The sequence below is a fragment of the Leguminivora glycinivorella genome, chromosome Z, assembly GCF_023078275.1.
Source record: "Leguminivora glycinivorella isolate SPB_JAAS2020 chromosome Z, LegGlyc_1.1, whole genome shotgun sequence".
NCBI lineage: Eukaryota > Metazoa > Arthropoda > Insecta > Lepidoptera > Tortricidae > Leguminivora > Leguminivora glycinivorella.
Window position 1 is genome coordinate 20,535,963 of NC_062998.1, and position 12,636 is coordinate 20,548,598.

Below are 12,636 nucleotides of genomic sequence, written 5' to 3' on the forward strand. Positions count from 1 at the left end.
TAACTCAAGCAGACTCAGAAATAATGACGCATTTTGTCAACAAAGATACATATCGTGTATTTCGACACTGCTAATGTAAATCGAAATGGCGTCTCGGTCAAACGACTGACTATGATGCAGAAGATCGTGGGTTCGAATCCGAAGTTTTTTTTAATCATTTGAACTTTTATGGATTTATTAAGTATTTTTTATTTTTTTAATGGAATATTTGACTATTACTATATTGCTTTCCTATTTTTTATTTTCATACAAAAATACAATACAATCCTTTATTATGCCTTTGTTGATAAAATAAAATATTACACGTCTGGTATAATACATTATACATAGGTCATAGTGTGGGCATAGTATCAGTAAAGTATTGCATTTACTGAGCTGGTTGACCTATGTTATTGTTGTGTGAATGTTTTTCTTCAACAACTAAATGGTTATATACAAGAATATGGGTAGCTTTTGCACATTGTAATTTTTCCTCAGTCACCCGTTGACCACGAACGCTGTAAAGTGTTTGAAACATTGGGATGAATTTTAAACTCATTATACGCGATTTAATCCGTTTTCATAGTTTTTATTTCATGAGTAACTATCGCGGTAACTGAAGACAATATTAACGAAATGGTTACAAATAATAATTATCATCAATATAATCTGGTCCAGGCAGGCAATTATGGTCGCGCGATAAATGATAAAACATCTGGCCGTCCCTATAATCGCACTTACTAATAGTGCGACAGGGACGGCCCGATATTTTATCGTCTATCGCGCGACCATGCTACCCGTGCTGTACTAGCTTTTGCCCGCGGCTTCGCTTGCGTTAGAAAGAGACAAAAGTAGCATATGTCACTCTCCATCCCTTCAACTATCTCGACTTAAAAAACATGTCAATCCGTCGCTCCGTTTGGCCGTGAAAGACGGACAAACAAACAAACACACGTTATCTTTGGTGAAACAACGAATTCTTCCACTTCAGATTATAGAGTAACCAGCTTTATACCGCTTTATACAGCTTTATACCGCTTTTGATAAACTAGCTTTTGACCGCGGCTTCGCTCACGTAAGAAAGAGACAAAAAGTAGCCTATGTCACTCTCCATCCCTTCAACTAAATCCCCTTAAATAATCACGTCAATTCGTCGCTCCGGTTTTGCCGTGAAAGACGGACAAACAAACAGACACACACCATTTCCCATTTGTAATATTAGTATGGATTTGACATTATTATTTATATTTAATTAATTATATATGTATAGCCCAATTTCGCCGGGAACAGCGTGTTATGTAATGGCGTCGTTGGTGTACAGTCGTCTGTCACGCCGTGAAGGTGCGTTCGATTCCCAGGATTCTATTAACTTTTTGTATTTTTTTGGATATAAATTTCGTATTTTTTATTGACCGAGCAAGAATGGAGAGCCGAAGGTATCAATTTTATCTTAGAGAACCTATTGATATTTTTATTGTCATTTTGATTTTCTATTTATTAAGTTGAGATATAAAACACAACTTTTAATACCCTCGCTAAATATAATATTTTATCGAAATTACTCCTTAGATAAAAAAAGTCCACTTGAGTTTTTAAAGCATTACGTTACTCAGTTAACTATTGCATTTTCATTTACTAATTTAAGAAATCAAAAGCGATTTGAATACCCTTGCTCCATCGAAAATAAACAATTAGAAAAAAAAATCATTCGAATCGTAGTTTAGAAACTAAAATTTATCTATACTTTTTTGGAATTTTTAAAAATATCAGATTAGGATAATTATGTTAGAAATTCTGAGTTCGACGAATCCAAAAATTATTACCATGTAAGAGAATAGGTTTTTAATTTTTTTTGTGGTTAACGCTCAGTAACTACTGTACGAGTACATATACATTTATGTATAATAATAAAACAAAAAATAGTGTCTCATAGTGTTGTGTTCCTGCCGGTGAGTAAGGCTGCCAGAGCTCAACGAGGGTGTGGGGTGCTGACGACGGGAGGACTTACGGAACTAATTTGTTCCGTCTATTGTCCTTTGAGTCGTCGGCAACCCAAACCCTCCTTTGAACTTGTACACTCCTTTTTGCTGTGCACACGCAGCAAAGGGGAGTGTACAAGTTTCTAATGGGGCGGCAACGCGCATGCGACACTCTTTGAGTTGCAGGCGTCCATAGGTTACGGTGACCGCTTTCCATTAGGCGGACCGTATGCTTATTTGCCACCGACGTAGTATTAAAAAAAAAAAAAGAGAAAAAGTCCTGGATTCGAACCCAGTACTTCCATGCAAATCATGCGATGGCACGTATTTACCGCAAGGCTATTTAAACAAGCTGTCGCCGCGTGAAATTATCGACTAGAAGGAATACAAAATCACTGTTTGTATGTGTGAGTGGTACTTAGAAATAGTGTAAAATAGTAAATTTATCTACATTAAGGGGATTAATGTTACAATGAGAAGTTGAATGTTTGTTGTAATACGTCAATTTTAATATTAAAGGTTCGCGAAGCATAATTGAAAGTATATAAATGCCTGTACGACTCCACAAAAAAAATAAGACTGGTAATTTGAAGATTAACGCCATCTAACGCAGCCTGAGCTTCGGGTAACCTAAGCGAGCCACCTTAATTGTAAAAATGCCCCATTCTGTGATGATAGAACATTATTATAACGTATGTATTGCAGAATCCCGTCGTCGCTGCGCAAGCCGGCCGTGGAGATGATCGTGATGCAGCTGCAGGAGGACCCGCTGCAGCGGCCGTCCGTGGACAAGCTGCTGCAGCACCAGTTCTTCACGTCGGGCATCATGCCGGCCGCGCTGCCGCTCTCCTGCCTCACCACCGCGCCGCGCACCGACCAGCTCGAGAAGCTCGCGCTCCAGCGCCGGCCGCTGCATGAAATCAATTCTAATGGTAAACCCCACTCTCTTCTTCCTCGGTCCCATGCAGCGTACCCACAGCGTGCGGTCATGCGCCACACTAAACATAAATTGACGAGTAAAGTTCCACGCCCAACGGACCGCTTCGCTAGGAAATTGCCGCGGGAATCGGCCCAATCAGTGTAGATAATATCGCATGGCGTTGCAGTTTCTCGAAGCGATTCGTCCTTTGTAAAACTCTAATATTCCTGGCGACATAGCACTTACATTTAGCGGCAACTTCAACTATTGATTCAAGCGCGGGAAAGCACTAAACCGATTAATGTTAACCAGTTATCACTGAGATCATCATCGGCCTTCAAGTCTCTAACAGACTATTCAAGCAGTGTCAGGCGGGGCAACAACGTTTTTCGTGGCTGTGTAAGCCAATACGGGAGCGGCAAACACGACCACAACTCTGGCAGGTGTAGTGTACCCGTGGCGAAGAGGTATCGCGCTGATAACGCTTGGCTCGCTTACTTGCGAGTGAAGCAAACCAAGCATTGTTGTGGATTGTACGTCCATCAAACACTAATTTGCGCCACCTGTCTCTATCTTCGGCAAGCTCTTCCCATTTGTGGACCGGGATGTTGAAGGCGTGCATGTCTCGCTCGCGAGACATCACTGAGAACTTATATTTTAATAGTCCCCATATTACATCACTATGTTCTTGCTTTTAAATATTGTATCATACTTTATAAGTCTTATTTTTTTTTAATAGACGATGGACGTCGCGATGAAAAGATCACAGTGCCCACTGGGCTAGCGGAGTCCCAGTCTAACCGACAGCACCTGTTGTCTCTACAAGAACAGCTCGTCAAACTGCTCTGTAGTAAGGTAAGTTTTGACGATAGTTCCATACTTAAATATTTAAAAACCTACATCGTCCTACGCATACACCTACAACGAACAGGGCCAGCTTTACTGCGCACAGTGCGACCGGATATTTAAGACCAAGTTCGGATTCGCGAGCCATATACGTGCTCATCAGAGGAAAATGTAAAGGTCGCCGTTGTCGGATACGACATGGAGGACTATATATATATATATATATATTTAAAAAACGGAACCCTTATAGGATCTTGCGTCTGTCACAGCCGATTTCTTGATAAATCTATTTCTTACACTATGGGTTAAAATTTTACTAGCAAGTATCATTTGTGGCACAGAAAGCCATGAATGAAGGTAACATGGATAGATTATGCAGTGCAATGAGCGTTAGTCGTGTTACGTTCCAGCTGAAAAACCGGCGGCACATGCTGACGGACGAGCTGAGCGACCCGGCGGCGCAGCCGCTCGTGTGGGTCAGCAAGTGGGTGGACTACAGCGACAAGTACGGCTTCGGCTACCAGCTGTGCGACGAGTCCGTCGGCGTCATGTTCAACGACACCAGCAAGATCGTCATGCTCGCCAACGGAGTGTAAGTCGCCCACTTGTCACTTGTCGCTCATCCGGCTTGCCGGGACCTGTAATTTTGGAATCAGCACCCCCTAAAACCTATTTTACGACACCCATGACGACTTTTGTGTCAAAGTGACAGTCAGCAATGTCAGATTCCAAATTGGTCATTAATTTTGGAATCAGCACCCCCTAAAACCTATTTTACGACACCCATGACGACTTTTGTGTCAGAGTGACAGTCAGCAATGTCAGATTGAACATTGGTCATTAATTTTGGAATCAGCACCTCCTAAAACCTATTTTACGACACCCATGACGACTTTTGTGTCAAAGTGACAGTCAGCAATGTCAGATTCCACATTGGTCATTAATTTTGGAATCAGCACCCCTAAAACCTATTTTACGACACCCATGACGACTTTTGTGTCAAAGTGACAGTCAGCACTGTCAGATTCCAAATTGGTCATTCATTTTGTAATCAGCACCCCCTAAAACCTATTTTACGACACCCATGACGACTTTTGTGTCAGAGTGACAGTCAGCAATGTCAGATTGAACATTGGTCATTAATTTTGGAATCAGCACCCCCTAAAACCTATTTTACGACACCCATGACGACTTTTGTGTCAAAGTGACAGTCAGCAATGTCAGATTCCACATTGGTCATTAATTTTGGAATCAGCACCCCCTAAAACCTATTTTACGACACCCATGATGACTTTTGTGTCAAAGTGACAGTCGGCAATCTGAGGTACTACATATTCGTAATCTGAAAGTAATCAAGTCAATAATTTCAGTTATTTTGAATCGACTATGATTCCGAGTTATTGGTAATAGTAATGATTGTATAGATGATTAGTGATTCCTTTACATGTAATAATGGTAATTTACCGTTTCACTTGATTACATTACAAGTAATCTGACACCCAGTAGTGTCAGATTACAAAGTAAAATCAAGTAATCGTGTAATCCGGAATCGATTACGATTTCCCCATCTCTGGGTTTAGTTATATGGTTCATTGGTACTGGTGACCACCATCTGGCTCCATCATCAGACCCTGAGTACCACCTCTTGTCAAAGGTCTTGTTGAGACGAACCCAACGAGCCTAAACACGAAGTCGTTTACTTACATGGTTCACTGGTACTGGTGACCACCTTCTGGCTCCATCATCAGATCCCGAGTACCATCTTGATGTGTCTTATCATCTTGACCGTATTGTAATTTTCACATTTTTATCATCACAACGTTGTAATACTTTAACATTCAAACATAACAAAGTATTACAAAAGCAAATATTTACGGATCTAGGATCAAATTCGTTGGTCGCTGTTTACACACACACAATGCGAGGATAGCCCGTGTAGAAACAAGGCGTCCGACCCACACAACAATAAATATTCTCGACGTTTGCGATGAAAACTCGGAGACCAAAGCGACATACGCCTTACCTGCTCGAGCTCCGGCGCGGCACTGAAATCGCAGGCGTCCGTCGCCGGTAAAATAGCGACAGGAAGGCTAGTTTTCAAAAAATTGGCAAAAAATCATGATAAAATATTATAACGACAAATGGATAACAGCAGTTTAAGCACATTGTGCAGATTATTTATATACTAAAATAACTTCGATAACATGTAGATTTTCGGAGAAATGATCACTTGTTTCGATGTATTTTCAAGACAAAATTGAGTTCGTTTTACTTTCAATTTCTCAATTTCAAAGGATTAAATGATAAATATTGTTTAATGGGCCTTAAGTACAAGATATTTGAAACTTAAATTTACCTCATTTATGAGAGTGATCTTATCAAATTGTACATAATAAGAGCTCCGAATTCTGTGCTTCACGCGGTTTTTCCTAAACGAGCATCAGAAAAACAATCATTACTAATTGAAAAACTTTTTATTTCATATGTTTTTTATTTAACCGACAGTTAATAAGATGTTCCCTAAACTTTCACTGTCTTTTAGTATGAGTAAAGTGTACAATTTTGTCGATAAATATTGTGCATTTTACAATATATCGCCTTTTTTTGTCATAGCGCTCTTAACTATTTCGCCACCCCCTAAACCCCGTGGCCGTCTTACGGCCCAGCCACGACATTGGTCTAAGCGCGGCAGCGGCGAGCGGCAGCCATACGTGCGAATGAAAAGTCCCATCGCTGTGTCTCGCTTCAATGTATGGCCGCCGCTCGCCGCTGTCGCGCTTAGACCAATGTCGTGGCTGAGCCGTTAGTCTACTGTTAGAGATATGGAGCGTAGACTAGCAACCTGTCACTGCAATAACACAATTTCGTTTTCTTTCAAGTTGCTAAGAGTGCCTCTGTCTCTTGATCAGTTTCATGTGCTCTGCTCCTTTTGGGAGAACTCACACTTAAAAAAACATAATTTTCTAGTAGTTTCAAAGGCATCGCGTGCATAAAGGCCTATACTTTGATTGCTGGTCGTTAATTTACCTTAACAACTGTAAAAGTAGTCCTACATGTTACCAGTGGTTACTACTTGAAAAAAAAAAAACAATTTAGATACCACTGGTAACAATTTGATAGTAACAACATTTTAATGTGAATTATTTATATTGGCAGGACTGTACACTTCATCACTCGCGAAGGTCAAGAAGTTTATTTAACTATGAATGATTACCCACCGGAACTCGCCAAGAAAATGAAACTGCTCTGTTACTTCAGGAGATACATGAGTGACTACCTCATGAAAGCAGGTACATAATGCTTAAAACTTGTCTTAAATATTCAACAACTGTTTCTATTTAAATTACATGCATGAAAGTATGTAATCGTTGGATACAGACTTCATATTCATATTAATTTATTCAATGCAACCATGGTATTTTACAGAGGTGTTTGTAGATTGTAGGTACTCTCAGCTGCAAAAGTGCATGGTGAATTTATCAATGAATTCATTCATAATTTCTCTATGCAATTTTGCAGCTCACTGTACAAACATAGACCCTACTAGGGTGTAGCATTTTTACATATTTTTAATGTGTTTCACAAAGATCAATAAATGTATGTCATTATGTATCTTTTAAATCCTTCCTCAAAAAAATATTCCTCAGTTACAACATAATATATTACAACTTCTTTGCTTGTCATTTGTATGCAATGCACCACCAACCACGTTTAACAATCATAGTTACGCAGCAAGCGTCTATGGAACTTGCCATACAATAATATTTAGCACACTCTTTCACCTAGACTCTATCTTATCTTATCTTGAAACTGCTGGGGCCCTTACGGATACACTTCGACCCATCGGGATCTTTTGTGCAATTACCCCCTACGATCCTAAGATCCTTCCGAGACTAGATGAAATTAGTTAAAAGTATGAATAGGTAAGGTAGTTATGTAATGTGTTGATTGGCAATGTGTAGGCCCGTCGGCGGTGGTGCGCGAGAGCGACGGGCTGTCGCGAGTGCCGCACCTGCACCAGTGGTACCGCTCCACGCTGGCCGTCATCATGTACCTCACCAACGGCACGCTGCAGGTAACTGCTCCAATAACCTTCTACCTATCGCCCGAGCCCAATAGCAATCCAATAAAGCATATGGAATATATTTCCCACCAATCTTTCAACTCTTATTTCACAGTGATAGATCAATTTTGCATAATTCCTGACCGGCTTATGCCTTATAAACATAAAGTATGTACGTAAAGTTTACACGTCGTAATCGTTACAATCGTATTTTATGTTTTCTATGATATTTGTAAGTCTCAATCCCTCATTTCCCGTCGCTTAATAAAATCAATTTCATTAAAATCTTGTTAGCTAACAGGGGCCCGTTTCTCGAAAGGTACAAGCCTTGTATTACAAGTGCGCGAACTGTCAAATCGTATGGGTTGTCATGGAAACACACTTATAACTTATAATACAAGGCTTGTACCTTTCGAGAAACGGGCCCCAGGTGTTCTCATCGCTTAGGAAATCTCATGTATGGGAAGCAGATTTTTGTCTTTCTTGATGGCGCTTTATCCGGTCGGCCACGGTCGAGGCATTAAAGTACCACCTTATACTTGACAAATTACACATACAGTTACAAATCTCGCTCTTACTCATAACAATTCAATGAGGCGACACTCGTTATTAAATAAAATATGTTTATTTTTAGATAAACTTCCAAGACCATACCAAGATCATATTGTGCCCGCTGATGCAAGCCGTGACGTATATAGACGTAGAGAAGAACTTCAGAACGTTCCGCTTCAGCACGATCGAGAAGTACGGGTGCGACCCGAAGCTGTTCAGCAACCTCGCGTACGCTCTCGACAAACTGAACTCGGTGCTGGGCTTGCCCGTGAGCCCCGTGATGTCGCTCAGCTAGGCGCGCGCGCGGTGCGGTGCGGCGCGGCGCGGCGCGCAAGCGCAGCGCGCACGTTCCCGACCGTGTCTGACGAGCGGCGTTCTGCTTGGGAACCAGACCCACGTCCGCAACATGATTTCTTTATCATGGCTTTCGAAGAATTCCTTTATTATATTGATATTGATTTTCTAAACACGAAATATTTTCACATAAAATCAATTTCATGTTGATTGTTGCATGGTATTATTCTTTTTGTTAGCTATTTTTGTTAATTGCATTTCTACATGGCGAGTCCCTTTGAAATAATTGCATCCTTATTTTGTGCCCAGTATTTATGTTATATTTAGGCGATATTGATTAAGTAGTTGAACGAGATAATAGGTTTTGTAGACGTTAAAAAGTACTGTCTAAAAAGTCCTGGTGTGTTTTTTTATTGACTATAAAAATATAATATGGATTTGTAACTAGAATACGTGTTGCCTTAGGACGGTATATTTTACGAATACCCTACATGTACGCTCTGTCTATCACTACAGGGCAAGCATGGTGCCGCCTGTGTGATGACTTACGCGCATTGGACTCATTTTATTGTAAAATTAAAAACGTTCATTTTATTCCGTAGAAATTAGATTACGTTCGAATCTAATTTAGGGGAACCTGGGGAGGAGTTGACTCCTTTTGATTTTATCTATACTTCAAACATTCCACATGTTTGGCAACTCCGCTCAATATTTCAATAACTGTGTTGATTTTTATTTAATTATAGTAACCAAAATAATATGAAATGAAAGTTTCGTTTGATAGCGAAAGCATTTATTGTTTCAACGAGATTTTATTAGACTACAATACGGCGTATTGTTTTATTATCGCCAATCTGTGATGACTTCTATAACTCTTTTACATACGACCAAACGGAATTGGTGGTAAGTGTCAGCAATTTTTTTCCAGTAGGTAGTTACCACTGTGGTATTTTTAGTAGTTATCGGTAGTAAAAGAAATTGTTAAACGGTAATTACGACTAAGTGACAAGTGATTCAAATAGTACCTTAGTAATGTAGGTATAATAATAACAGTCGCGCATGTCTTCATTTTTTTTAATACAACGTACTGATTATGATACTCTTTGTTTATCAGTGGTTTCTTTCCTAACGCAAACAGCTAATTCATGAAATTCTGACCTTTGCATAACCTCCATAATTACCAATCTTGTGTAATGTAATGAAGGGCGACCATTCATTATTGCAACCGTTTACGGTGATTTTCGCTGGTTCGGAAATCAGCAAAAAAGCATCAACATAGACATTTTTACTATAAGAATTGAAATATATATGTAAATGTATTATAAATTTTATTGTAACGAGTCGCTAGTTACTTTTTGATATCTATCAACAAGGATAGTTTGATTATGTCCGATAACGGCATCGTGGCCATCAAAACAGCGTTTTGTTCTGAGAAATAATAAGTACCTAGTTGTTATTTTTTAAATGCTTAAATACTCTGAAAGTAGGCGAAATCCAGAAGAGTTTATATGATATTTTCTCTTCTGATATGATGAGGAGTACGCTGTTAAAATTATTCGGTTTCTTCATGTTACGCGGTGTATAAGGTACATGGATAATAACTGGCTACATTGGTCTAAAAAAGACCTCTGTATTGGTAAACACGTAGATTATAGAAACCTCTAAATTACTGGTATGTGACATCTTTATGCATTATGGCACTATTCCATTATGACTATTTCTGCTCAACAAACACTGCACTGAAATATCTCCAAATTTACTTCAAATTTTAATTATTTATAACGAAAAGACAAATCGCGACATAGCGACGTTTTTCGATTCTTAATGACGAAGAGATTTTTTCAATGTTTGTTTTACTTTGAATCTAATCCTTAACTTTTCACGGTAAGTTTAAAATGTTTTGTTCGTTAATATATAAAACAAAACAGACTATAATCATAGCTAATTCCTAAGTACCGCTCTAAAATCCGTTTAAACCCACGCACTGTACTTATTGGATTAATTGGGACCTTACAATTCTTATTTTCCTTGCATTAGTGTAGTGAAAAAAGTTATGTTTATTTAATTTTTCCTCTTGAAGCCAATGCATTCCAGTTTTAGATTCAGTCGTTATTCTCGCCGTTGACGGAGTCTTTCGTTTGCTTGAAATATGATTACCATTTATATGTGACTATTAAAAACAAAACAAAAATAGAATTGCAAAGTATATTTGCATGTTTTTGTCCAATAGTGAGAGTATCATTATAATAAATAGTAGTGGAATATCGAGGCCGGCGAACTGCGGCCCAAGAGCCACAACAGAAATATTGTAAAGCACCTTTATTAATCTTATACTTTTAAACGAGCAATTCTTGTATATTTATTTATTTATTTATTTATTTATTTATATACACCGACGATCTCGGAAACCGCTCTAACGATTTCGCTGAAATTTGTTATGTGGGGGTTTTCGGGGGTGAAAATTCGATCTAACTTGTCCTTAGGTCCCGGAAAACGCGAATTTTCGAGTTTTCATGAGTTTTTCTTCGCGCGCCATCTCGTGTGGAGTAGTTGCATTATTAAGACAGAATTCTTTCGCTCGATGTAGGTACTATTTATTGCAAAAACTAGATGGCGACACAGGTCAAGGCCCCGTATACGAAGCAACAAACATTGAGTAACTTATGAATCGCGGGCGAGGTGTAATAATTTTTTCAAGTCATTTCATATTACTGAAAAAAATACTTACCACGAATAGAAAATTACACAATTTTTTTGAATGACATTTTTTGTGGCGGAAGCGCGCCATCTCGTGTGGAGTAGTTGTATTGTTAAGACTGAGAATTCTTTCGATCGATGTAGGTACTATTTATTATCAAACTAGATGGCGACACAGGTCAAGGATACGAAACAACAAACATTGACTAACTTATGATTCGCGGATGACAAAACTTGCGTATTCATTAAGTGCTTTAATTATTATTACGAATTTTAAGCTTCTTCCGTTATCTGAGTAGTATTTTTAAAATTAAATACTTCAAACAGAAGTGCATTCTAGAATTATCCGGAAATAATAGGCACATACCGCCATCTGTTAATTGTATTCCGTACTAGCAAGTACTGTTATTTTAGAACTATGAACAAGTAAAAACGAGCAATTCTTGTATATTCCTTTATTTATTTATATAGACGTTCGCGGAAACCGCTCTAACGATTTCGCTGAAATTTGTTATGTGGGGGTTTTTGGGGGTGAAAAATCGATCTAGCGAAGCCTTATCGCCATCTCGTGTGGAGTAGTTGTATTGTTAAGAGAGAATTCTCGGGCGGCGAAATTAACGACCATATAGCTGCGCTTAGCTCAGCGATGAGGTCGATCTAATAATGTTCACAGACAGATCGCATGTGTCAGGGTTTCGAATTTCGGCCAGAAATTAAGTTTTTGTTTTTATTTTTTTTACAACAGTTTTTTTTTAATATAAAGACGTGATATAATAAAATAGAACCGAGCGAAGCTCGGTCACCCAGATATTGTTGGTTAAATGACAATGATCAATGTGGAAGTCACGTGATCGCTCACATTTTAAGTGTGACTCGTTTGGTTTTAGAATTAATGTGGCCTGTTTGGCTTCTATCTGGTGGTATTTCAAGTATTATTTAGCTACATTATTTTTCCTGAAACAACATACGTGTTATTAACTGACATCAACAACTGTTAAAAAATGTTAAGTAAATGTATCAATCAAAGGTAACATTATATATCGAAAATTAAAATACAACGCTATACTTAGAAAAATAAAAAAATACTTCTACTAGTATGTAATTTGTATGAACTTTATGATTTAGGAGCATACCAATACCTACGAAAAAGAGATAATTATGCGTCTTTTTGGAGAAAAGTGCTTGCCTTAGTTTTATTTTGCCATTTGGATTAATTGAGAAAGTAAGTTATTTTCTATTCAATTACATATTAATAAGAATACCCTGAGGAATTTTGAAATAGCATTTTGTTTTTTTTTATTATAACG

General features: G+C 38.5%; 1 protein-coding gene across 4 annotated transcripts in view; it reads left to right on the forward strand.

Moving 5' to 3' along the window:
• The window catches only part of LOC125240756 (serine/threonine-protein kinase polo), a 39,959-nt gene extending 31,117 nt beyond the window's left edge, over window positions 1–8,842 (forward strand). For all 4 annotated transcript variants that reach the window (XM_048148812.1, XM_048148814.1, XM_048148813.1 and 1 more), the window contains 6 exons: window positions 2,664–2,890; window positions 3,617–3,732; window positions 4,134–4,315; window positions 6,880–7,013; window positions 7,686–7,798; window positions 8,421–8,842. In XM_048148812.1, the coding sequence (XP_048004769.1) occupies window positions 2,664–2,890; window positions 3,617–3,732; window positions 4,134–4,315; window positions 6,880–7,013; window positions 7,686–7,798; window positions 8,421–8,633 (985 nt within the window). In that variant the 3' untranslated portion in view covers window positions 8,634–8,842. The remainder of the gene's footprint in view (window positions 1–2,663; window positions 2,891–3,616; window positions 3,733–4,133; window positions 4,316–6,879; window positions 7,014–7,685; window positions 7,799–8,420) is intronic.
• The last annotated feature ends 3,794 nt before the right edge of the window (window positions 8,843–12,636 follow it).